Raw genomic sequence first — 26230 nt, 5'->3', positions numbered from 1 at the left:
TATTATTTTTTTAAATACATTTTGTTCAAACAAAGAGTGAATTTCATACTAATTTATAATCAGGAGATGGCTAACAGCTGTGCAAAAAAAAAAAAATAGCACAATTTATAAGTTTTGCACAAAAAGAAATTAGTCTAATAGAACTACACAGGCTAAAAAACTGCTCCAGATTCAGTGAGATGCATAACAGAAATTGCACACACTACTTCTTCCAAGTGCAGTGGATCAGGAAAACAATTGCAAATAAATCAACACAAAAGCAAAAATGAATTACCCAACTGCTTTTTTTTTTTTTTTTAAATCCTGCCTTGCCTTTTTTATGGTTTATAGTGGTTAGAATTTCGTAGAGTTTTTTTCCCCACAACTTTATTAATACTACTAATGCATTTTAATCTAATTTCTCCTTTGTCTTTTTGTATTCACAGACACCCTAATGATACCCTCAAACCTGGACAGTGGTACTTGTCCTTTGGGACAGTTCCCGTGTGGAAATCTGTCTGTGTGCTTACCTCAACTTCTGCACTGTAATGGCCACAAAGACTGTGCAAATGGTGCTGACGAAGAAAATTGTGGTAAGTTTTTTTTTTTTTTTTTTAATTTAAAGTACAAATAAATAAACATAGAAAAAGATCACCTGGTCCATCTAGTCTGCCCTATTAGCATTTCCTTTTTATTATCTTAGATTAGATTTACCTACCACATCTGCTGGAAGATTGTTACAAGCATCTACTACTCTTTCAGATATAGAGAGTGAAGGCTTCCCATAGCAGAAATCATAAAGCGCCCCTTATACATCCTACTACAATACTAATATGTGTACAATGCCCAAATAACATATACAGGGCACAGTGGATGTTATGCAATTTATAATCTGCACACGAATATTTTCCATAGTGCTAAAAGTCTAAGTAAAATTTTCAACTAGCACCAATGCAGACTAAGGGCAACAAGGGACACCAATACTCGGAGAAGGCACTAATGAGACACTATTACGGAGCAGAGAAACTAAGGAGAACCATTTCTTAATAGGAATTCTAAGGGTACCAGTGCTGAGTCTGTGGGCACACTGGGGGCACCATTATGGTCTGCAAAGTTTACATGGGGTACTATTACTATGTGGGGCTAAAAGAGAAAATGCTACTGTGTGGGGCACTAAAGAGCCACTCTTTTATGTGGTGCACTAAAGGGCTCAGTATACTATGCAGAAACAGAAAGAACAACTTCAATCATTAATATATAATACTTAAAGTGAATCTGTATCCACCAACCCATCCTCCCAAAAGCACTGGTACCATTCGTTTGAGGAACCTTCTTGTCTTAGTCTACCATGTCAGTGTGCCCCGCCACATATGCAGTATTTCACACAGGGCTGAATGGGAGAAATACAGCCTGGGGGCGTAACTAAAGACAAGGGGGGCTGGGGGAAGAAGGAGGAGAGGCGTTGCAGGCATAGGGCACAGACGTTCTAGGCCATGCCTCTGACACCACGGTTGCAGAATAAAAGTTTGTTTTTCAACCCAACACTGTCACCAGGCACATTTTTGAAAGACATGACTGGGAAGAATTTCTTTTCATTAAACAACCAGTACTATTGGTTTGGGGGGAGGGGGGAGTTGTTTGATATAGATTCGCTTTAAAGTCTAGTACTTGCATATGTTCACCACATGGACACCCTATGGTAATATTGGTTGTAGGTTCATAATGTGGGGGCATTTTTTTCTATTTGTGTAATTGGCTTTGGTAAGTGTATGACTTTTATTTAGAAATATGCTATTACATATACAGTAATTAGATTACATTGGAATATTGCATGTGATAATCTACACAGCTTTGAATTGTCATTCATTGGTTTAGTTTTTCCATATTCACAGACTTTGCAAACCTGCCGGGGTTCGGGTTCGTACGAACCCGGACTCTCGGCAATGATTCCCGCTGTCTTAAACCTCCGTGCAGAGGGTGGATACAGCGGTAAGTCTGCCTGGAAAACTGGGATAAAGCTTATGGCTGTGGCTGTATCCCGGTTTTCCAGGCGGTCCTCCCACTGTATCCACCCTCTCCACGGAGGTTTAAGACAGCGGGAATCATTGCCGAGAGTCCGAGTTTGTACGAACCCGAACCTCGGCAGGTTCGGACCATCCCTGCTCCTAACAATACTTGACAGATATACGCATCATGGTGTCACTAAGGAGGTATAAAGAGGGTTCACGACTCAAGCCCTCTCAATACCAGGCTGCTCCAGGCTGCTATCAGTAGTCAGGACTACAGCTAATAGTTGGCATAGAGCTATCTCCGTTGTCAGCTATTTCCACTGTTTAAATGTCACTGTCAATTTAAACAGTATAAATCCCCATCATTACCCATGATAGGATCATGGGAAATTGATCCATTGTAAAGGCAGCCTGAGGCCTCTGACAGGCCTCAGTTGCTGCTGTGGCTCAGTGATTGCTACAAGCTGCCTGTGGCTATCAAGTGCTAAAATCATGGATCAGTACAGCATACTGTATATGTACTGCAATGATCCCTATGAGCAATCATGGTATTGCTCATAGAAGTCCCCTAGAAAAAAACAAAGAAAACGTTTAATATAAAAATAAAACCACCGCTTAGTATCTTAGTAACTTTAATTCAGGCCCCTTTCACTATTTTTTTTTTTTTTTTAATTAAAGAATGTTTAAAAAAAATTACCAATAGATTTGGTATCACCACATGTGGAATCAACCAAACTATTAAATTATCACATTCTGAAAGGGGTTGATCACCAATATTTTTTTTCTTTCAAATCAACTTGTCCAGAAAGTTCCAGAGATTTGAAATTTACTTGTATTTAAAAAAAAAAATAAAAATAAACGGGCTGCTGTATGGCCTGCAGAAAGTTGTGTATTTTCTCCAGTCTGACACAGTGCTCTCTGCTGCCACCTCTGTCCATGTCAGAAACTGTCCAGAGCAGTCATTATAAAGTACAATTGGTGTCACAAATACTAAAATACCTCATATGGGTCTGTAGATGAACAACTTAAGTGCACAAATGAAAATTTGCTTAGTCATTACGGAATTAAAGACTCAAAAGCTCAAAATAAAAAGCACAAATAAGTGTTTAGCAAACTGAAAGAGCTCTATTGGAACACAAAATGGGCACATAATAGCATACATGATGGGGACATAATAGCCTTAAAATACCATGAGGGCAGCTATGTATGCACCTTATCTATAAACCTTAACAGAATAGAACCAACCTGTCGCCATGTTCTATGAACCCCCTCCCACCGCCGCACTGTAAATTAACGTGGCTGCAGCCTATGCCTGATGCTGCAGCGACGTTAATTTACGATCCAGGATGACAGGCGCAGGTGCTAGGCGCAGGTGTTATAGCCGCATAGTGATATCCGGAGACCCGCCGCAACTCTCAGCACCGGAGCTGCACTCCGGTGCTGAGAGTTAACCCTATAGATACTGCGGTCAGCACGACCGCAGCATCTAAAGGGCTTCTGACAGAGAATTCTGCCTCTACAGAGGGAGAATTCTCTGTCTGGTGTCTATCGGGGCTCTGCAAAGTGATCACAGAGCCCCAATGGTAGCCATGGAAGCTGGAAGCCTGAGGCTACGGAGGTCGGTGGGGGAGGAAGCTAAGGCTGGGCACAGGGCGCGCACCGGTGAGCTCTGCCCCCTCCTCTATCTCCCCTGCCGCTGTCACAAGATTGTGAGAGCGGCAGGGGACAGAGGAGAAAGGGGCAGCCATAGGGACATCAGCTTATGGGATCATTATGATCCCATAAGCTGCTGTTCTAAGACAACCTGGGCATTGAGGAATCAATGACCCCAGGTCGTGAAATGGTTAAACTAATAATTCCCTTTATGATTTTTGAGAAGCTAAGAATATTTAATGTTGAAATTAAAATATTGAACATAAATACCTTTCTAAAAAAAATGTTCTCTTCCCCATAAAAATAAACTATTAGATTAAAAAAGGTGTAGGGCTGAATATTCAAACAACAAAAAGTATAATTGTAGGGAGCAAGAGTACCAGCCACTTACTGAGGTCTGTCCTAAATATAATAAAAAGAGTAGGAATTATTCTGAAAAGCTTCATGTTTTACTTCCTCGGAGCTGGACTTGTTTGATTGTTTAGATGTTTACAAACAGCCTACAACTGCATAGGATATAGAGAGAAAGAATTTTGGACAATCAAAAAAATCCAAAGATGTAGAAGAAACACAGAAGGGAAAAGATATCCAACAAAGAAAGAGAATTGGTAACTGTGCGTGAGCTCCTGTAAAGCATTGTTATTCTCTCTCCCCCCCTGTTTTACCAGTACTGTCTAAAGGTTTAAAATTTGCTCTTGATGCCTATTTTGACTTTAAGGCTTTTCTTGATCAGCAAGTTTGACGAATCTAAGCTGCTGATAGCCCCCTATAGTGCCAGGGACACTGAGGAGGAAGGTATGTGTTTTACCATCCTCCTTGGCACCAGTTCTGAGCTGTTAGTCTGGGTAAACTCCACTCTAGAGCACCATTAGGAGCATTGCTGCGTCATCCCTTCCATTAATTATCTTTAGAAGGGGCGGGCCAGATGATGTGGCAGTGCTCTCAATGGTGGTCCAGAGCAGAGTTTACCCTATCAGCGCAGGACCGGTGCCAAGGAGGCTGCCTACTCAGTGCACTATAGGGGGATATCAGCAGGTTAGATTTATCCAACCTGCTGATAGTTCCCCTTTAAAAAGTCACTGTCATTGAAAATAACTTTGACATGTCATCAGGCATGTCAAAAGTTATTGATTGCAGCAGGTCTCACTGCTGAGATGCATTGTGATCAGGAGATATAGCCGGGGAGAGAGTATTGTAGCAGCGCAATCCACTCCTGCAATGTGTCACCGCTGTGCATTGCTTGCACATATGTAGGTCATTATTCCTATGTGTGTATGCTCTGGGATGAAAGCTGCAGTATGCGCTTTCACCATTAGGTGTCCCGCTGCACTTTAGCCTATTTGGAACAGCTAAAGAGAAGTTTATCAAGGCCTTAACTAACATGATTTTTCTCATGTACTTTACTGTGTATGCCACTATCTGTTCCACTGACTGAGAGCCAACCCCGGAGCTGGGTATTTCCCACTCATTCAACCTATGTCTCCCTAGCCTATTGCAAGCTAGCGTGGTATGTCTCCTGGCATGTCCTACTCAATCAGGTCCCTGAGGAGTATTTAGTGTTAGGTGGAGCAGGTTTGGCCCAGATTAGTCTAGATTAGACCAGTATAGTGATAGAGAAAGAGAAAGCAAGAGAGTGTGTTCCTGGTGCAGTACTTTTCAGTGCCTGGCCTGGAGGCCAGGACTCATGTGCAGGGACTTTTTATCCAAAGACTATTCCTATTTCTCAGCACCTCAATCCTTACCATGTCCAGCTAGTGTCTGCTGCCTCAAAGCTGTTGTAGGCCAGGAAAACGTGAATCCTATCCATGCTGGGAAGCAACTTTACCTTCTCATTCTGATAACTGTACAGAGGAAAAGACGGCAGTTAGGTAAGCACAAATAAAGCCAAGAACTCTGCTGCAAAGCACTAGGTTTTTTTAGGGATCTCCCTGATGGTTAGCTTTACCCATTAGGTGGGGCCTGTGTTCTTTGATCTGTGTTACTCAGTGCCCATGGACATCATTAGGTACGTCTCTCTTAAGCCCCTACAGCTGAGTACCTGAGTGTCTGCATAGGACCCAATTCTCTCCCTACCCTGCAGGCAGTCCACTGTCACCGCCGCTAGTCAAGTCTTAAGTTTTTTCAAGTTAATACCAAATCTATTCATGTATACTTGCACACAGCAGTAATTTGCCAAGTCTTCAGTACTCTACAGTATACTGTACCTGTGTGTGGCAGAGATTTTTCTAAAACTTATTCCAAGCACCTAGCTCACTACAAGGGATCTCAGTCATTGTTTTCCAACTGTATTCTTGCACCTATATTGATAGAGACTGTTGGAACATGTACTGTGCCTTTAAGAAGTTACAAGTAAAAGTTTGTACCTGTTTAAGTACTTGCTCGACTAGTAGTTCCTCACACTATACCTGCATCTACACCAACCTCTAACAGGCGTGGCACATAGTATATCCAGGGGTGGGCACCTACCACTCCTAGCCACCGTGACAAGTGCCTTAACAGTACAATACTACCTGCCCTACCTAACAACACCTGTCTACCCTGGGTTACCGCATGGCTATATCTATTGATCTACTAATCCCGACAATGTAAGTCTATAAGGCTACATTGAGGGAATTAGCAGCTGGCTGGGGAGTGGATGGCACTGCTGCAGTGCTCTCTACCCGGCTATATGTCCTGATCACAGTGGGTCTCAGCAGTAAGACCCTCTGGGATTAAAAACTTTTTGTGTGCCTGATGACATGAAAAAAGTTATTTTTAACGAAAGGTACTATTTAAAAAGCTTTATAGATAAGCTTCCATACCCGTTGAACAGAAAAATGTCATTATTATTTGTGTTTTAGACAAAGGAGGAGCAGTAGGTATATATTCAGCAGGTATTTACTATGCTTTATAACATAGATTGGTACCCAGAACTGCTCACAGATCTTACCAGTTCCTTTAAAAATTGCAGCAGTTTAGCAATGTTCTTCGAGAAGGAGCTAACTTACTGTAGGATCTCTGCCTAAAAAAGAACAAGTTTTCTGTCTGTGTATTTTTCAGTAAGCTACAAACCACTTTCCCCTGTCCATAGGCAAATTATTTCAGGCATTGTGTCGTGTAGGGTACTCTTACATGCAATGGCTGCCATGGCTAGCACTTGCAACCAATTCTTGTAATTGTAGGCAGGACCTGGAGTTGCTGGTTTAAAAAGCAGCTAGTCCAGGTGCACATTACATGCATGCTCCCCAGGATAGTTGAGCCTCTGTGAAAGGAAGTGACATCATAACTACAAGGACCTACAAATGTGAAGGGCAGTGGATATTCTGAGTAATTAGTGCAACTTCACTAGTTGTATTTAGGCAAGGCAGGCTCTGGCATATGGAGTAACTTACCAAAGACCCAGAGCACCTCAATAGGAAGGGCAAGGGCCAACAATCCTTTAGGAAGAACGTGACAACGGAGGAACCAGTGACATATTTCAAAGGACCTCCTCTGAAAGTTGTGCCAATGTTGTGAAAGAAATAAAAGTTACATATGTGCACTATAGACCAGTGCTTCTCAAACTATTTCTACTGGAGCCTCACCCAACAGACCAAGGCAATGCCTGGGCCTCACCAGACTGACCATGAGGGTGCCTGGGCCTCACTATCTGTGGTAAAAGTCCATTCAAAAGCTGAAAATAATGCTAGGGCTACCTTTTACCCATCTCCCAAGCTCTATATACTAATAAAGCAAGTACAACATAAATAAATAATGTTGCTAAAATGGAGATTTTGGAGGACTGTGCAGCTCATAGTTACTTTTGTAAAAACTGGCTCCCCCACTGGACCTCACCAACATCTATGGGGCACCCCACTGGTGAGGCCTGCCTCACAGTTTGAGAAGCACTGCTATAGACAACTCTGTTACATTTTTCTTTTTGCAGGATGCCTTTGTCTGTACAAAACTTGTATCCTAGGAAGTGTAGCTTTCACTGTTCAGTAATGCAGTATGCTGATGTAAAAGCACAGGCAGCGCGCTAGAGAGCATTGCACTACAGGACCTCAACGAAGGTGAATCAGTCCATTGATTTTGATGCACTCTGCAGTATAATAGATGCTATTACTCAATATCAGTACAAGATAAGTCAAAAATTGGGACTCATTTATCAAAACTGCTTAAGAAGTGAATGAATGGTCAACAAGGTCAGTTTTTACATTAGACAGTTTTGATAAATGAAGTCCATTGTACTTGCAAAGGTATTTGGGCTTATACATATTTATTGTGTAAACTACTTTTGGGACAAGTATCTTCCTTGTGTTTCAGTTTAGTTCTTCCAAAAGTACTGATTGCTACATGAGGATTCCTCTCCCTACCCATTAAAACTTTTGGATAACTTTTCTACTTTTTTGACTAGTGAATGTGTTAGTATATACAGTAGCTTCAGTATAAGGAGGAGTAATCGGTAGACATCAACAAACTAATTCTAAATGTCAAGTATTGTGATCGAATTTGTGATTACATTTGTTTTTTCTGAATCAGAAGTTTTTGGGATGTAGCTGATCTTGGCTAGCAAAACAGCTGCTATGCATGAAATGTATCATTATATAGCGGTTATTCTGATAAATAGCTGTCCATGTATGCTTGCTTGTATCCGCTAGAGTAGAAGCTTTTTACAGAGTTCTTGCTCATAGGATTTTAACATAGCATATGGACAGGGATTTATTTATTTATTTTTATAGCGCAAACAGATTCCGCAGCGCTTATATTTTTAAGCGACTATTTTCTTAAAGAAATATTAGTTGAGTGGGGGTTTAACTTCTGATACCACTGAATATGGGACAACCCTGCTATACTTTGTACCACTACTACTAGTAATACAACAATTGCAAGGACAAGCATAGAGGTATATATTGTAGAGGCTATAGTATTGGCACAAGCTTTATAGCCCCTTCAATAGCTATTCAGTGTGGGTGCCAGAATTTAAACCCTTGCTAATCAAATATTATTGAATTTAAAACAAGACACTGAACCTGTAATTAGTTATGACACCATGTCAATGGAAATTTTAACTTAACCACAGAATCCACCTTCTGTAATAGGTAAACTACAAAATCCACCACACTTCCACAGCAGAACAAAGCATGCTCCCTGAAAAATGGTAAGGTCACCACCCCCGAGGTATCTCTCTAGCCATCCAGCACCCTGCCCTGCACTGACGCTAAACAAGAACCCTGTAATCTCTATATACAGATAGGACTAGTTAGTATGGAATACCTTTTTTCTGGAGGAAAGCAAATTAGCTTACATGTCCTTCAAATGGCAACCTGCTAAAAAATAAAAATATAACACTGACATTCTTGTCGCCATGGTGCTCAACAATATTGAAGAGAATGTGTTCTTTGCCGTCATTGAAAATTGTATAGGGATTACTAATTATTCCTAAGCATCCAAGTTCCCCTCTCAAAGATTGTAATTGACATATACAAATGCAAATGCTGTAGAATATACTCATATTATCCTGTAATAAACATATGGGGGCTTGTTTTGTTTGTTTGTATTTTCATCTTTTTTTACATTAGAATTTTTATCAGGGGAGGAATTTTTTTTTTTTTTACTTTTAAAACATTTTTTTGTACACTTTCCAATTCCCCCTAGGGGACTATATTAAGCAACAATAGATTACTTCTACTGATTAATGGTATTGCATAGCATTGAGCAGATTGGCACCGTGCAGCTAAATTCTGCCTCTGGCAAACTTTGGGTCCTATTACACGAAGCGATTTTTAATGATTAACGACTAACGATAAACGATCGCAAACTAGATTGTTTCTCATTAACCTGAAACCGTTCACCATATTACACAGAACGATAGTCGTTAGTTACGATCGTTACTTTGATCGTAACTGCAATCGTAACTATGATCGTTTACTCCATCTAATCCCAGGAAAACAATAAACAATGTGCAATTACACTAAACAATTAGTGAAAAATTGTGGCGCTTGAGCGAACGAATGTGGAATTACAGCGAATGATTAGCAAACGATTAACAATGATTTTAGGTTCAGATCTAAATCAACGATCGACGACACACGAACAATTTTTCAATCGTTACCTGCAATTACACAGAACAATTATCGTTTAAATTCGAACGATATAACGATTTTTGTCCCGTGTAATAGGGCCCTTAGTAAGTAGAGGCACAGGGGCCAGTACAGAGACCCAATAAAGGCCTCTGGGAGCCAAAAAAGTTAATTGGCACCCCATGCTTGTGTTTTGGGGTGCAGACCAGACCCCTGATTGGTGTGGCAGGCACCCCTGGTAGCTACAGTACAGCCAGTACCTACCGCATATATCATGGGTTCAGCTCTTGTGCCTACCATATATTACACAACAACAGAGTTGCTGTAAGAAGGCATATCAGTGGTCATTAAGAGGTTAAAGCCCATCTATTAGTATTCCAAGTTTATACTAATTGGGACTAATGCATCTAGCACATATATCAACCTAATCTTCTTGTATGTTGCGTGGCTGCCTTGGTCCCTAGGCTCCTGGGGGGCCCATGGCCACCCTTAAAGAGAATCTACTAATACAGACGTTGGAATTGTGCTTGAAATCCTCATTCTACTCAATGTTAAATTAAAGTAGAGTTGAAGCAGAGAGGAAGCATTTACTTTTACGTATGTCTGCTGGTGGATTTTGCCTTAAGAATTGACATGTCAGCTCTTCAGACGTAATTCAGATCTGTATTGGAAATTGCGGAAAACCCATTAAATGCAATAGAAGTCCTGTTCCAGACAAAAAATCAAGCTGATTTGGAGTTGGAATCAGCTTGTCTTCTTCAGCATACACACAAGGACATATACTATTTAATAAAAGTCTTCACACAATAGCAGTGAAAGTATATTAAGACTTTACTTGAAGGATAACTATGTACAATCCAAAACAGGGGCATCTGATGATGGCAAACTGTTGGCTTGATCAGAGTCCTTAGCTTCAGGGGGAGGGTTACCTTGGTTACTATAGCTTAGACTTGGTGGATAAATAGGGTTTCAAGTAGACAGACCTGTTCCAGGGACTTTGTGGTTTTCCAGCCTTGCCGGTACGTGTGAATAGGTCCTTGAAGTTACTGAAGAGACATGACGCTGTCAACGCTCGCTATCATGTAGGAGGAAGACGCATGGACACACTGACTTGGAAGCCAGGAAGATGTGGACGGTGAATGGGAGACCCCCTATCACTTCACCAATCCGACAGCAGGCACTAATAAATACAGAGGATGTCCTGCTGAGACTTTGAAGACACGTATTAGTCCTTATGGCTGACTGGAAACAGGTTAGGGGGTTGAAGATGGAGTCTGAAAGGATTACTGAGGAGACGTAGGGAGGTTAGATGTGACTCTGGCAATGCCAGACTACAAACTGTCACTGAGGAGACCGCACAGCCCTCTGGGTAAAAGGTGGGCGGAGCTAACTTTCCTCTGGCCAATCACTAGAGTGTGATAGGTTGCAGGGGAGGAGCACTGATCTAGCGCAACACTTGTCTCATTAGAGATTAATACATAACAACATATTGAATAAATATATTACAGAAAACACTATCTCCATAAGAGAGTTAGGAAAAAGCAGCAAATACATAGGTCCCAATACAGACTGTCTAAGGTTGCCAATAGCCACAATACGTCTCCAGACGCCTGACAATAAATACCTTTCTGGGCCATTACATGGTGCTCATACTTGGTACTGAATCAGTCAATATGTGTTAAATATTTAATTTACATTTTGTTAATCATTTGCACACCATTAACATATCTATGGATTCTGTGAGTTCCATAATCTCAATTTTCCCTCTAGGTGTTGCAATTTTAATTTTGAGGTGTGCATATTTATATTTTGTTTTAGATGTTGCTTTTTACATACAAAAGTAAAGATATAGCTGACCATACAATTGTCCTGACCATGCACTGCAAAACATTTCAGGCCCCTATTTGTTTTTTTTCTCAGGGGCTTCTAGAAATACTCACAATGCATTTAAAATGTGTCTGTCACGCATGACTGATGCTTTGATCAAGAGACAATCTACTCTGGGAATTATGTCCTAACAGTTCTGCTGGGGTAATCTGTAAATGTGAGGCATTTGCACTAGACTTAACCTCTTAAGGACCCATGACGTACCGGCACGTCATGGATCACTGTCACTTAAGGACCCATGACGTGCCGGTACGTCAGCCCTTTAAACGGGCGCCGCGGCCGGCCGGGTCCCGATCGGGGGAGATAGCCTGCTATAATACATAGCAGGCCATCTCTCCCTGTCGGCATGGAGGGTTGTTAACCCCCCCCATGCCGACGATCGCCGCTATTGGCTGATAAGCCCATAGCGGCGATCGGAACCTTTCCGGGCCATCGGTGGCCCGATGACCCGGAAAAAAATGGCGGTCGGTGCTGTCCGAGGACGGCACCGACCGCCATTACTGTAAAAAGTAATGGTGGTCACGGTACCACCGTCCCGATCGCCGTGAACGGCCGGCCAGCCGGCCGGCCGTTCACGGCGATCAGAGTCCCCACAAGTAATAAATACCTGCTCCGGACCCCTCAGCTAGGTAGCTGAGGGGTCCGGAGCAGGTATTTGTACATTACTCACCTGTCCCGGGGTCCTGATCGGCGTCTTCCGGGTTCCCGGCGTCCTCTTCATCTTGTCGGGACTTCGGCTTCTTCCGTGAGTCCCGATCGTCTGTTTCCGGCTCCAGCGTCGTCTTTTTTCGTATTTTTCCGGCTCCAGCGTCGTCTATTTTCGGATCTTGCTCTCTGCTGCCCCCTAGCGGCTGATAAGTGTAATACACGTATCAGCCACTACAGGGATGTTCAGAATGTAGTAAAAAAAAATTTTTTTTTCCCAATTTTTTTTTTTTCTATTTTCCGCACCCTATCGCCGCTGAGTGTTGATCAGCATCGCACGAAAGTGCGCTGCTAATCAGCAACTCCTCCTTTTTGGCGTAGGGTGTTTTTTTTTATATCCTACTGCCACGGTCTGCTGATAAGTGCCGAACATAAGTGCGGCATTCATCAGCAACACCATTTTTGGCGTAGGTTTTTTTTGTATACTTACTGTAAAAAACACGTAAAAAAACACTACATTACACCACACTACATTGAATAAAGTTTTACACTACACCACTACATACCCCATATACTAGTCCCCGTATAAAGATGGCCCCTAGGGTATTTTCGGTGTCGGACGCATACGTTATTGCCTCCGACACCAAAACAGCCAGTGATGATGAATGGGGGGATCCTTCTTTCCTCCATTCATCCTCATCATCCAGTGACGTGTCTGGGAGTAGCGTAGCGTACGCTGCCCCCCAGACACGTCTTTTCCGCCAGTACGTCCCAATAAGAGATGACGGTATGGTGTGAAATTCTACAAACTCTGTGAGAGTACCTCAGGGTACACTTACAGATTTAGGGTACGTGCACACTGCGGAATGGCGAAGGATAACCCTTCGTGCATTCCGCAGCTGGCACCCACCGGCGGACTGATGCAGGGGCGCGTCTCCGCCCGTGTCATAGACTCTATCCTATGCACGGGCGGATTCCATCATCCGTCATTCCATCAACACGTTGGACGCAGAGCGGAATCCGCCCGTGCATAGAATGGAGTCTACGACACGGACGGAGACGTGCGCCTGCATCAGTCCGCCGGTGGGTGCCAGCTGCGGAATGCACAAAGGGTTATCCTTCGCGATTCCGCAGTGTGCACGTACCCTTAGAGTGTATGAAGGAAGGGACACTCGAATCCAGCCCCCAGATGCCCCCTCCCCCCCCATCCTCGGAGTTAGTGGGAAGATCGTCCGGGAACTGATCTTCCCACTGCTGGATAAAGGTTACCACCTGTACGGGGATAACTTTTATACCAGCACCCCCCTCTTCCAGTCCCTCGCTGCCCTGTAGCTTGCGGCACGATCCGAAAATATCAGAAGTAGTAATAGCGCCCTAATATTTAGCAGCCATGGAGCGGACCCAGCGCTTCTGGATATGAAGGACCCCGTATCGCACCAGGACAACATTTTCCAGGTGACGTCCCCCACACTGGAGAAAGGGAGACCCCAGAAGAAGTGCAGAGTGTGGGGTAACAGGGGGATCAGGAAGGACACCATTTTCCAGTGTGACACCTGTCCTGATCCCCCTGGCCTCTGCATACTGGATCGCTCCAAGGCGCACCACACGTCACTGGGGTTCTACATTATCTAAATTCTGTCCCTTATTCCTATTTCAGTGGTCACGTTGATCCGGGGATTATTCTGATCGCCATTATGGAGTCAGGAAGGAATTTTTCCCCTGTGATGAGGCTACTGTCGTCTGCCTCACGAGGGGTTTTTGCCTTCCTCTGGATCAACACAGGTTGAGTTTGATGGACACCTGTCATTTTCAACCTTATAAACTAATAATTGGCCTAATACCCCCAAATAAATTAGAATTGTCCCTTTTCCCCAGCTAAGTAGGTATGGCCGCCATTCCCATTAGAGGATACCATGATGCAATTACAAAGCCTCTGTGCGGCCAGGACAGTAGAAACCCCCCACAAGTGACCCCATTCTGGAAACTACACCCCATAAGGAATCTAACAAGTGGGGCAGCGGGTATATGGCCCCCTGGTGACGGCCACATTTGGGACGTGAAAATGAAAAAATGGTATTTTTTATTTTCACGGCACATGTTCTACACATGTGCCCATCACTAGTGGGGTCCATATGCTCACTGCATCCCTTGTTAGATTCCTTATGGGGTGTAGTTTCCAGAATTGGGTCACTTGTCGGGGGTTTCTACTGTTCTGGCAGCACAGGAGCTTTGCAATTGTGACATGGCCTCCATCCCCCATTCCAGCCTCTAAATGGCGCTCTGTCCCTTTGGTGGCTTGCCCTGTGCCCATATGGCAAATTATGTCCACATGTGGGGTATTTTCGTACTCAGGGGAAACTACCCTACACGTTTTGTGTTCATTTTCTTTTTTAACCCCTTGTGGAAATGGAAAAAAATCAAGGCTAGACCAACATTTAGTGTAATTTTTTTTTAATTTTTACTCTAAATCATTGATCTTGTCTTGATTTTTTCATTTTCACAAGGGGTTAAAAGATAAAAAAAAACACAATGTGTAGAGCAATTTCCCCTGAGTACGGAAATACCGCACATGTGGACATAAAGCGCCATGCGGGTGCAGGGTAAGCCTCCAAAGGGAAGGTGCGCCATTTGAAGGCTGGATTTGGATGGAATGGATTTCGAGGGGCCATGTTGCATTCAAAAGGCCTCTGTGTTGCCAAGACAGTTAAACCCCCCACAAGTGACCCTATTATGGAAACTACACCCCTCAAGGAATGTAACAAGGGGTGTAGTCAGCATATGGACCCCACTGGTGACGGGCACAAATGTGGAACAATGTGGCGTGAAAATGAAATATTAAATTTTTTACACTATAATGTTGGTCTAGCCTTGAATTTATCATTTTCACAAGGGGTTAAAAGAGAAAAAAACACACAAAATGTGTAGAGCAATTTCCCCCGAGTCCGTAAATACCCCACATCTGGACATAAAGCGCCATGTGGGCGCAGGGCAAGCCTCCGAAGGGAAGGAGAGCCATTTGGATTTTAGAGGTTGGATTTGGCTAGAATGGATGATGAACGCCATGTCGCATTTACAGAGCCCTTGTGCTGCCAAAACACTGGAAACCCCCCACAAGTGACCCCATTCTGGAAACTACACCCCTCAAGGAATCTAACAAGGGGTGCAGTGAGGATATGGACCCCTGGATGACGGGCACATTTGTGCCATGAAAGTGAAAAAAATGAAAATTTTCACTTTCACGTCACATTTTTCCACATTTGTGCCCGTCACCAGTGGGGTCCATATGCTCACTGCACCCCTTGTTAGATTCCTTGAGGGGTGTAGTTTCCAGAATGGGGTCACTTGTGGGGGGTTTCCAGTGTCTTGGCAGCACGAGGGCTCTGTAAATGCGACATGGCGCTTGAAATCCCTTCCAGTGAAATTCAGCTTCCAAAAGCCAATTGGCGCTCCTTCCCTTTGGAGGCTCGTCCTGCGCCCGCTTGGCACTTTATGTCCACATGTGGGGTATTTCCGTACTCGGGAGAAACTGTGCTACATGTTTTGTGTTTTTTTTTTCCTTTTATCCCTTTGTGAAAATGAAAAATTGAAGGCTAGAACAACATTTTAGTGTAAAAAATACTTTAGTCTTTTTTCAAGCCATATTGTTTGGAAAATCTGTGAAGCACCTGTGGGGTCCAGATCCTCACCGCACCCCTTGTTACATTCCTTGAGGGGTGTAGTTTTCTAAATGGTGTCCCTTTAGGGGTGTTTTTTAGGTTTTGGCACCCCAGAGCCTCTGCCAACCTGAAGTGGTACAGTCAAAAATGACCAAATATAACGGAGCCATTGAAATTCACTAGGCGCTCCCTTATATCTGAGGCTTGTGGTTGCGTCAAATAGCGCAATAGGGCCACATATGGGGTATTTCTATAAACTGCAGAAACGGGGCAATCAATATTGGGGTGCATTTCTCTGGTAATAGGTTTATAATTATGAAAAATATTGGATTACAATAAAATCTCTGCACAGAAAATTAAAATTTTCAAATTTCTTACACACTTAGCTTTTATTTCTGTGACTCCCCTAAAGGGTTAAAAAACTTTCTGGATGTGCTTTTGCAGAGTTTGGGGGGTGCAGTTTCTGAAATGGGGTGCTTTGTGGGGCTTTCTAACATACAGTCCCCTCAAATACACTTTAAACCTGAACAGTTCCCTAAAAATATCTGATTTTGAAATTTGACTGAAAATTTGGAAATTTGCTGCTAATGTTTTAAGCTTCCTATTGTCTAAAAATAATGAAATATAGTTTAATAAATGCCGCCAACATAAAGTAGACATGTTGCTAATGCTATTTAATATATAATTTATGTGGTATAACCATTTTCTGTATAAGCAGAAAAGTTTTAAAGTTGGAAAAATGCATTTTTTCACAATTTTTCACGCTATTTTGGGTTTTTTCATAAAGATTCGTTATAAGTATCGACTCCAATTTACAAGAAATGTGAAGTACAATATGTCACGAGAAAACAATCTCAGAATCAGCCGGATAGGTAAAAGCATCCCGAAGTAATTAATGAATAAAGTGACACTGGTCAAATTCATAAAATTTGCTCCGGTCCTTAAGGCCATTTCAGGCCCGGTCCTTAAGGGGTTAAATAGAAAAAAAAAGTCAATCCTTTTCTTGTCTAGCACAAGCTGATTTACTACAGGTATCATGAAGGATTGCCAAAGAGTCTTACTTTACATATGGTTTATTTATGCAGCTTATATATAGTAAAAGACTAGAGAAAGGAAAGACATGTTATAGGAAGCATACCCAAATTTTTACCTTTACTTTGCATGAACAAACATACATTTGGGGGCTACGTTCACACTACGTAAGTTTCCGGCCGTATCGCGTTTCGTGAATAAGTGGCCGGAAACTTACGTAGTTTGCGTACAATGGAAAGTATCCGATCTACGGGCGCACAGTTCACACTACGTATGAACTTACGCCCGGACCGTATGCGGCGCCGTAAAAAATAATCCAGACCATTGTTTCCGGACGGAAATGCCGTAACTTACGCCCGTAGCGTAACATGCGGTCCCGTACGTAGTGGTGATTTCTTCATTTTGCCAGCTTTTTGTTCCGATCCAAAAGGTTCTGTGGGGTGTCCGGGGCTAGGCGAAGATTTCGAAGTAAAAGACCGCTGTCAGATCGCTACGAAGAGCGCTCGGGAAGCGTAAGTACGCTACGGGCGTAAGTTCGCGGTCCGTACGTATCCGGCCGCAACTTGCGTAAAGTCCCGGCCGGAGTTTTGTACGTATATGTCCGGCCGCGAAAAATATGCGGCCGGACATATACGTAGTGTGAACCTAGCCTAATACTATACATGATGACCCGTTTGTCTTCTAAGATAATGCACAATTTTTGTGCATAAGCTCATACAGCAAAGTGGTTAGTATCAATGCCTTGCAGCATAGGGGTCTTTGGGTGTTTGTTTTTTTCTAACCATGACAATACCTGCATGACATTTATATGTTTTCTAGAGATGAGCGAACCTGCCGAGGTTCGGGTTGTATAAACCTGAACTCTCTGACTGCCGCTGTCTGCCCGCTCCGTGGAGAGGGTGGATACAGCCGAAGGACCGCCCAGAAAACTGGGATACAGCCTATGGCTATGGCTGTATCCCAGTTTTCCAGGCGGCCCTCTAGCTGTATCCACCCTCTCCACGGAGCGGGCAGACAGCGGCAGTCAGAAGCAGAGAGTTCAAGTTCATACAACCCGAACCTCGGCAGGTTCGCTCATCTCTAGTGTTTTCCCTGTGTTTGCATTGGTTTCCACTGCCACTCCAAAAAAAAAAAAAGGTGAGATGATTAGGATTGCAATGTTTCGATTCCACCCATTTTTTTTATCCAGTCCCTGGAAGCAAGATGCTGTTTTTCTTACCTTTTCTCCACCTTTTTTTTTTCATATTCCTCTTTTTTTTCTTAATTCTGTGCCCGGTTGCCTTGTTCTTGGGCACTTCTCTACCGCCCCCACCCCCCTCTTCTCCTCTTTATACAATGGGTCATACCTTTATTTTTGTCGAAAGGTGAGACCTGAGTAAAAATACAGTATAAGGCCATGTTAACACAACGTAAGTTCTGCAGATTAGTACAGAACTTACGTTGTGCTGAAGGCTGAGGGAATCCCGGCTGGAGTGTATACACATAGTATACACCCCAACCGGGATCCCTAGTGGCGCAGCAAGAAACTGACCATTGTGTAAACTGACAGAAACCCTGTCAGTTCACACAATGGAGCATGTGGCTCCGGCCACACGCTCCATTGTGTGCAGTGGGGAGTTCTGATGTCGGTGCACAGATGCACCGGCCTCAGAACTCAGCAACGCTAAAGATCATCTGGCCAGTACTGCAGTACCGGCCGGGATGATCTCTTCTGAGACCGCCGGTCTCTTGAACAAAGCCTAAATCTCTAAACCTGTTTCTGTTCCCAAGTCATTCTTCTCAATACTGAAAAAAGATAGACACAGGAATCAAGGCTATGTTCTGAATGCTTATACTGTTATTTATTTAGCCTCCAGCTCTGTAATCACTGTCACTTTAAGGTGTATATCTATATATCTTTAAGTAAGACGTGGATCCAGTCTCCATTGCTGGCACTCCTAGCACTGTTCCTGTGAGTGCACTCCATTCTACTGCTTATATACCTTTAAGGCTATGTTTACACAATGTACATTTTATGACAAGAATGTCGGTTGTTTTCAATTAAAACAATGACTGTTCTTTTTATAGTGAAATGGATTGCATCGTAGTCAATGCCAGCATTAGTAAATGTTTACACAATATATTGAACAACGCCTGTTTGATAAGGTCGTCAAAATGATGATCATGTCAATTATTTCTGGTCGTTGCCTATAGACTTCAATGCAATTTCCAATGCATTCTTTCATACTCGAAACAACGACTGTTTATATGCTGTGTGAACATAGCCTAATATATGCAGTATTATTTTTGCATGATAGCAACTATATGATCATGTTAGCAACTACTAGAACAGAAGGTCAAGATGTCATAGAGGTGCATGCATATCCATCTATCTGGAAATAAAAGTTATAAGATTGTTATTGTTATTTCTGATTTATGTCATAAAAAAATTCATCAATGTACACACAACTGCCTTAGCATTACTATGTCTTATCAATACAAAATATGGATTGTAGCTGCTGCTGCTCTGGGTGACTTTATATCGGTCAATTGACCTTTCTGTCCAACACTAATATCAGTCAAATAATAAACACATCCTTTCAAAAGGTCAGTAAACATTATTTAAAAAGTTCCCTGCAAGACCTTCTTTAGGTGTATACCCCAATGACTATGTCGATAAGAAGCCTCTGATGCACTCCACAGGCTTACATTCAATACGTCAGTAAGTGAAAATAAAACAATGTGTCAACAGGTGAAAAAAAAAGGTCAAAAATAATGATCACGTTCATTTTTTTACACCTTTTCTCAATTAAGTTAGTTTTTCTCTACTATGTGTGCACTGCCAGCTAATTTTCCATTGACTGTAGTGGGGACCATTATTACATTGAAAATAATTTACATTGTAAACATGTTGGTATTACTGGTCTTGTAGCTAACCTGGCTTCTAGGTTTGCTTCAAACCTTTTTTCCCTGTCATTATTAGTCTTTCACCTGACTCCGCAGAGGAAATTTGGGTTCCTGTCAGCCAAGTGCATGCTGCCTGGTGAAAAGGGTAGCCTTAGCTTCTGCCAGGTAGAGTGGTGGTGTTCAACTTGGTAGCCACTCTTTACCATCTTGAGTGCATTTATCCCGTGAATCTAGGTTCATTACAGTTGGGTTATCAAAAAACATGTATCATATTATAATTTACTGAGAATAGAACAATATCATATTATAAATTACCAATAATAGGATAAGTGAGTTACCAATAGGGTTTATAAAAACTGAAATCTTAGGGGGTAGCTGGATAGTGCATAGGGTATTACCCTGCTGACAATTTTCTAATTTCAGTCTAAATCGCTGACTTCATACCGTAGCTTCTTCAGAGGTCTTAGATGAAATGTTTATTTAGCAATAAATTATAAAATGTCATTTCACAGTGTGTGATAAAAAGGCAGCACGTCTTCAGATCTCAACAAGCTTAAAACATAGTAAAAGATAAGCTTAAAATAAGCAAGACCAATATAACAAATTATTATATTGCAAAAGCTGATTTGTCTAATAGTAGAAAATTATAAGAAACATGATCATGCGGGCTAGTGTTTGTCAGTATGGACTATGTTAACTATTCATTATCTCTCACAGTGGATAACAGTGGTTGGCCCAAGCTCTTTGATACCATCCAGAGTGCCAGAGGAAGTCAAGCCAGCCAGGATGAAGAGATACATGAATATGAATGTGGTAGGTTAACAAAGGATGAATGATCTCTTTGGCTATGCTTCTGAGTTATACACTAAAGAAAAATCACAAGAGGGTAATGTTATAAGAGTGTAACCCTGTAGAAGACTGTGCCCCAGGGGTACTAGAGGAGATTCATTACTATGACTGGTAACATTTTTGGGCCTTTGTATATTGTATAAAAGTGTGGCCAGAATGAGTTAACAATGACAAAGTCAAAAAGATTAATATTTCAGATGGATAAGATAAATGTTTTTTAAAGGCAATGGGGGAAATTTACTAAAATGGTTTAAAATGTGCAAATTTATCAACATGTATCAGCCTGTTGAATAAATATGGTGTATCGGAAGAATGTCTAGTCTGTCAAGTATAAGATTAGACCAACTATTAATTGGCATACTGAAAATTTTGGAATATTTTTGCCTTTAGACCATGCCCCCTTTTACCAAAGCAGTGCCCACCACTCAAAGACACAGCCATTTTGTCAGACCCAGCAGGGAAGTGTCTAAAATTATATATAACTATATTAGTTTGTAGCGAGACCATTGCTGCCCACAGGGCCGTATTAATAGCTGCTGCTGCCCTAGGCACTAAACCTGAAGACGCCCCATCTTCCCGCACCAGTTAGCATCATGAGGGAATGGGAGCGTAATTTCGGCCAAATGCATTTCTCTACATGTATAAACATTGTCTGAATCGCTATTTTCATGGTCTTTAACTGCCTAAACATAAACATTTTCACCACAGGATTGGTAGATTGGTAGGTAATAGCTCCAGGGGTCACATTTAAAACAGCCACACCAGACCTGACAATACCACCATACCCTCCGCCTCCTCCCCCCCTTGAAAAAATACCAGATTTACTGGCAAGTCTGAACGGGAGGTGGGAGACTAAAAAAAAAAAAATTAATTAAATTTATTTCTTCCCCCTGGTCCCTGGTGCTGCCCCCCTGCAAGATGCTGCCCTAGGCACCGGACCATGGGTGCCTAGTGGTAAATAGGCCCTGGCTGCCCAGCAGTTCAGACTACTTCCTCTCCATCACCGTTGTTTTATATGGTGGTTGATAAAGGGGATCACTCCTTTATTGCAGAGGGCCAAGACCTTAGTCAGTCTGAACTGCAGTGCACTATATGTAAATATTGGACAGTAGTCAGGTTGCCACCATGCTTTAAGAGTTTGTTGAAATGTTTTCCTTGTATCCTTATAGAGCTGGATATTTACCCTCAGAACTGCGAATGTAAGAAGCGGATTGTGAACTGCTCAAGTCAGGAATTACAGTTTGTGCCTCCAGTGTCTGTAAATGTGACAGCTCTGTAAGTATAAAGTGGAGCCATTCAGAAATGACTTTTACAATGTTGTGGTGATATGCTCTTATGATGGCTTTGGGAGCGCTTGGATGTTCCAGTATGTCCAAAGAGCTAGCTTTCTAGCTGCTGTCGTTCCTGAGTTACAATTTTTTCTAAAAGCGGTCTATATCCAAGAAACGGGCCTTGGTAGGATTCATACAAAGCCGAACCATCAGCTTTTGAATCCTGATGCCTGCCTGCACCATGGAGAAGGTGGATACATCCCAAGGACCATCTTGAAAACATGGATACAGCCTATGGCATATGGCTGTATCCATGTTTTATAGGTGGTCCTTGAGATGTATCCACCTTCTCCACAGAATGGGCAGACAGCGGGATTTAAAAGCTGATGGTTCGGCTTTGTATGAACCTTAAAAAAGCCTGCTACACTAATCTCTAGTAGAGATAGAATTTCTCATTATAAAAGCTAAACCTGGTTTGGTGCTTAGTAATTTTTTAAAGACTGCAGCATTCAACAATTGACTCTCTGCAGCTTCCTATGGGCCATGATGCATATTGACGTGACCTGACATGTGATACATATAAGAATTTGTCATTTGTTATGATTCTAATTTGTCTGTATTTCTTTAGTGATCTAAAGGACAATAAAATCAAATCTTTGCCTGATGGTGTTTTTCATTTATACCAAGACTTGGAGAAACTGTAAGTGAGCATAAAACTATAAAACCACTGTATTTAAAAACACACACTTTCTTCACACGCTGATCATATTCTGCCATGTAGAACTTAAAACAGGATAAAAAGTGAGCTATGTGAAAAGATGCATCCTTAGCTATGGAAAAAGATTCATCACATCACTTCCTGCATTTAGTCTCTTTTTGCTGTTACAAAAGACCAAATGGCCTTAGTGTTGGAGCCGCAACTGTAGTTTTCCAGTAATTGAGACACCTAGAGGCTAAATTTATAGCATTGTATTTCATATAGAAAACAGGCCAAAAAAAGTCAAGCAAAATGCAAAGATGTAGTATATCACCTCCACAGCTGATTTAAGCTGATTTTATTTATTGGTCATGACAGTGGCCATTTAGGTATTTTCTGGGCAGAGTTTTTCCTCACTCACAGCAACTAATCTCATAGAGAGAAAGAATCTGAAGCATCATCTCCCTCCTCCTTCCTCCCTGTTGTGAGCAATAACAAAGAGCCTGGGCAAAGAGAAAAAAAAGATAGTTTGAATAGTTTGGAATGATGGAACTATCCCCAATAGTATAGAGGAAAAAGTTACATGTATTCTCATATCCTTCTGACATCAAAACAAAAGGATCAGAGTATCGTCAAAGGTTCTGAAGAATTGTCAGTTGCTGACCTCTGACTACACTGTGACCCTTCAGTTTTGATGGCTCAATTATACTGCACACATAGGTATATACTGTATAAGCTATGAATGTACCGCATACATACATGTACCAGCAGTGAATAAAGTTTACAAAAACACATGTACCAGCTGTGTGACCAGCATTCCCCCAGACTCTGTGCCTTATATGTAGATCTCTGTAATGTCTATTTTTGTCTATGTATGTACCCCCAGAATTGTATAGTGCTGCGGAATCTGTTGGCGCTATATAAATAAAAATTATTATTTTTATTATTATTATTATTATTATTATAGTACCTCATGGCACAATACACAAACAGAAGGGGGGCACAGAACACAGCAGAGCAGGGCACAGGACACACAGAGGAGGGGGCACAGGACACACAGAGGAGGGGGCACAGGACACACAGAGGAGGGGGCACAGGACGCACTGAGGAGGGGGCACAGGAGACACAGAGGAGGGGGCACAGGAGATGCAGAGGAGGGGGTACAGGACACAGAGAGGAGAGGGCACAGAACACAAAGAGGAGGGAGCACAGGACATGCAGAGGAGGGGTGCATGGTACATGCAGGAGAGGGGGTACATGACACAGAGAAGAGGGGGCACAGGACACCCAGAGGAGGGGGGCACATAACACAGAAGAGCTGGGCACAGGACACACAGGAGGGGGGCACAGGAGACACAGAGGAGGGGGACATAGGACACACAGAGAAGGGGGCACAGGACACACAGAGGAGGGGGTACAGGACACAGTGGAGGGGGGCACAGGACACACAGAGGAGAGGGTACAGGACACAGAGGAAACTGTGTTTGACCTCTGCAGGCTGCCATGCTGAATCCTTTGCCCCTCCTTCCAGACCTGATGCTAAGGCAGCAGACAGTGGAGGCCGCATGGCAGGGAACAAAGTGAGACAGTTGTGTATCCTCCACTGTTTGCTTGGTTTTTCAGATACGGCAGCCAGGACCCACACTCAATTCCTGGATCCTGTAACAGCTGCCAGGCGGCTGCTGTCATTTTGGTTACGTCAGAAATTACTGAACTAAAATGACAGGGTAGGATTGTGTCGCCCCCTCAGGACCTCAGAATCTGCCACCTGAGGCGGAATCCTCATTCCACTTCATGGCCGAAGCATCCCTCCACACTCCTTTCACTTGTCTAGAGCCACTGTGTTTGGCTGCCCATTCCTCTGATAATAGGGCTCAAAGTATTATCGGCCATTTAGGAGACTTTTTTCAAATTGCAAGCACAATTTCCACTTTGCAAATGACATTCCAAAAGGGTATGTTTACATGTGCAGATTTCAGCTATTTAATTACATTGGTTAAATCAACTTCATCAAATCTGCAGCACAAAGCTATGTTCACACATCGTCAAAATGACGGATGTAGGTTTGAAATAATGGGCATTATTTGCTGTTAAAAGGCCATCATTATGACGGTGTGTGAACATAGCCTAAGGGTGGTTTCTCACATAACATTTTTTGGAAAACTTTCCCAGGGTTTTTTTTTTTGGCCTTATTTTTTTTCAAAATTTCTTTAACAAAAAAAAAAAAAAAAAAAAAAAACACGGCATGCTTCATGTATGGCATCCGTTCAGTCAGTTTGTTTTTCTTTAATAGACCTTCAATATTTATTTTCTTGCTCATGCATAAAAATGTATTTGTTTCATTATTTCTTTATTTTTATTTATTTATTTATTTGGGGGGGGGGGTGATTTTGGATCAACTGATTCAAAAAACATTAACAAAACACAGGTATTTAAACTTAGGAGGAATTTCTAAAATATTTTTGCATATATTTATATACATATAAAATATTTTCACACATTTTTTTGCAAGCCCTGGCTGCACCTAGGTGGCAGCCAGGTAGAAAAGTTGCCGTTTTTAAATGTTTTTATTTAAGGCCATGTTCACACATTGTAAATCACCGGCTGTTCTGTGATCCGGACGGGTGGCAGAACAGTCAGTGTTACTGAAGATCATCCCGGGCGGTACTGCAGTAACGACCGGATGATATTCATTTATGATGAATTGGAGCCGCGTGCTCCAATGTGTGAACTGATATGTTTTGTGTGGCCGCTATTCAATTAATAGCAGCCGCACAAACCTGACACGGTTAGAATCCCGGCCGGAGCGTATACTATGTGTATACGCTATGGCCGGGATTACATTTATACACGTACAACGGCCGTGATTTATAGAAAACACACGTATTGTGAACCCAGCCTAAAGAGGTATTCCAAAAAAATCCCCCTGGCTTCTGTATTATGAATATAGCAGCAGGTACGGCACATGACCCATGGCTCTATACATTCCTATGGAGCGATGGAAAGAGACGAGTACAGCTCTCTTCCAGCATTCTTGGCTCTTTCCGCCGCTCCATAGTAATGAATAGAGCCATGGGTCACGTGCTGTACCTGCTGCTCTATTCATAATACAGAAGCCAAGGGGCCTGATACAGAGATTGGAGGGGGTACAGGGGTTGGACTACACCCTGCCCCCCGCAATCTCCTACTTTCCCCCTAAAAGTTGATTTCCTTGGAATACCCCTTTAAGCCAAAGAGTTTTGGCTCAGGCAGCACTCCCTCCATCCTGCAGGGGGCAGCAGATATTAGACAGTGTAACAAAGCACGGTACTTGCCTCCATAGGAGCTACTTTACCAGTAAGTTCCTGGCAATCAGCAGGGGTGAGGAGGCAAGATGTCAAAGGTCAGTCTCCTCTGTATAACAGATCAGGGCAGCCGTGAGCCGGTAGTTCTGTTATCTCTTTTCAGGGTGCCCCTCTGCTGCAGACAGGGCGGGGGAGGGAGGGAGAAGCCTGTTCTTCATTGCATTCTATCCTGTATAGACATCTAATAGCAGGTCAGGACAACATCAGTCTCTATAGTCCTGTTGCCTTTTTCTGTATAAGCACTAGAAGGACCCCAGGTTCCTCTTCACTCTTTTCCTTAG

At 42.5% G+C, this 26230-nt stretch overlaps 1 protein-coding gene across 3 annotated transcripts in view; it reads left to right on the top strand.

The window, feature by feature from the left end:
• LOC138766232 (relaxin receptor 1-like) overlaps nt 1-26230 on the top strand; it is a 194877-nt gene that overhangs the window by 114351 nt on the left and 54296 nt on the right. For all 3 annotated transcript variants that reach the window (XM_069943654.1, XM_069943656.1, XM_069943655.1), the window contains exons 2-5: nt 426-572; nt 20506-20601; nt 21807-21912; nt 22537-22608. In XM_069943654.1, coding sequence (XP_069799755.1) covers nt 426-572; nt 20506-20601; nt 21807-21912; nt 22537-22608 — 421 coding nt within the window. The remainder of the gene's footprint in view (nt 1-425; nt 573-20505; nt 20602-21806; nt 21913-22536; nt 22609-26230) is intronic.

This window comes from Dendropsophus ebraccatus, chromosome 10 (genome assembly GCF_027789765.1).
Source record: "Dendropsophus ebraccatus isolate aDenEbr1 chromosome 10, aDenEbr1.pat, whole genome shotgun sequence".
Classification (NCBI taxonomy): Eukaryota; Metazoa; Chordata; class Amphibia; order Anura; family Hylidae; genus Dendropsophus; species Dendropsophus ebraccatus.
The sequence above is the reverse complement of the archived record's forward strand: the minus strand, read 5'-3'. Positions and strand labels throughout refer to the sequence as shown.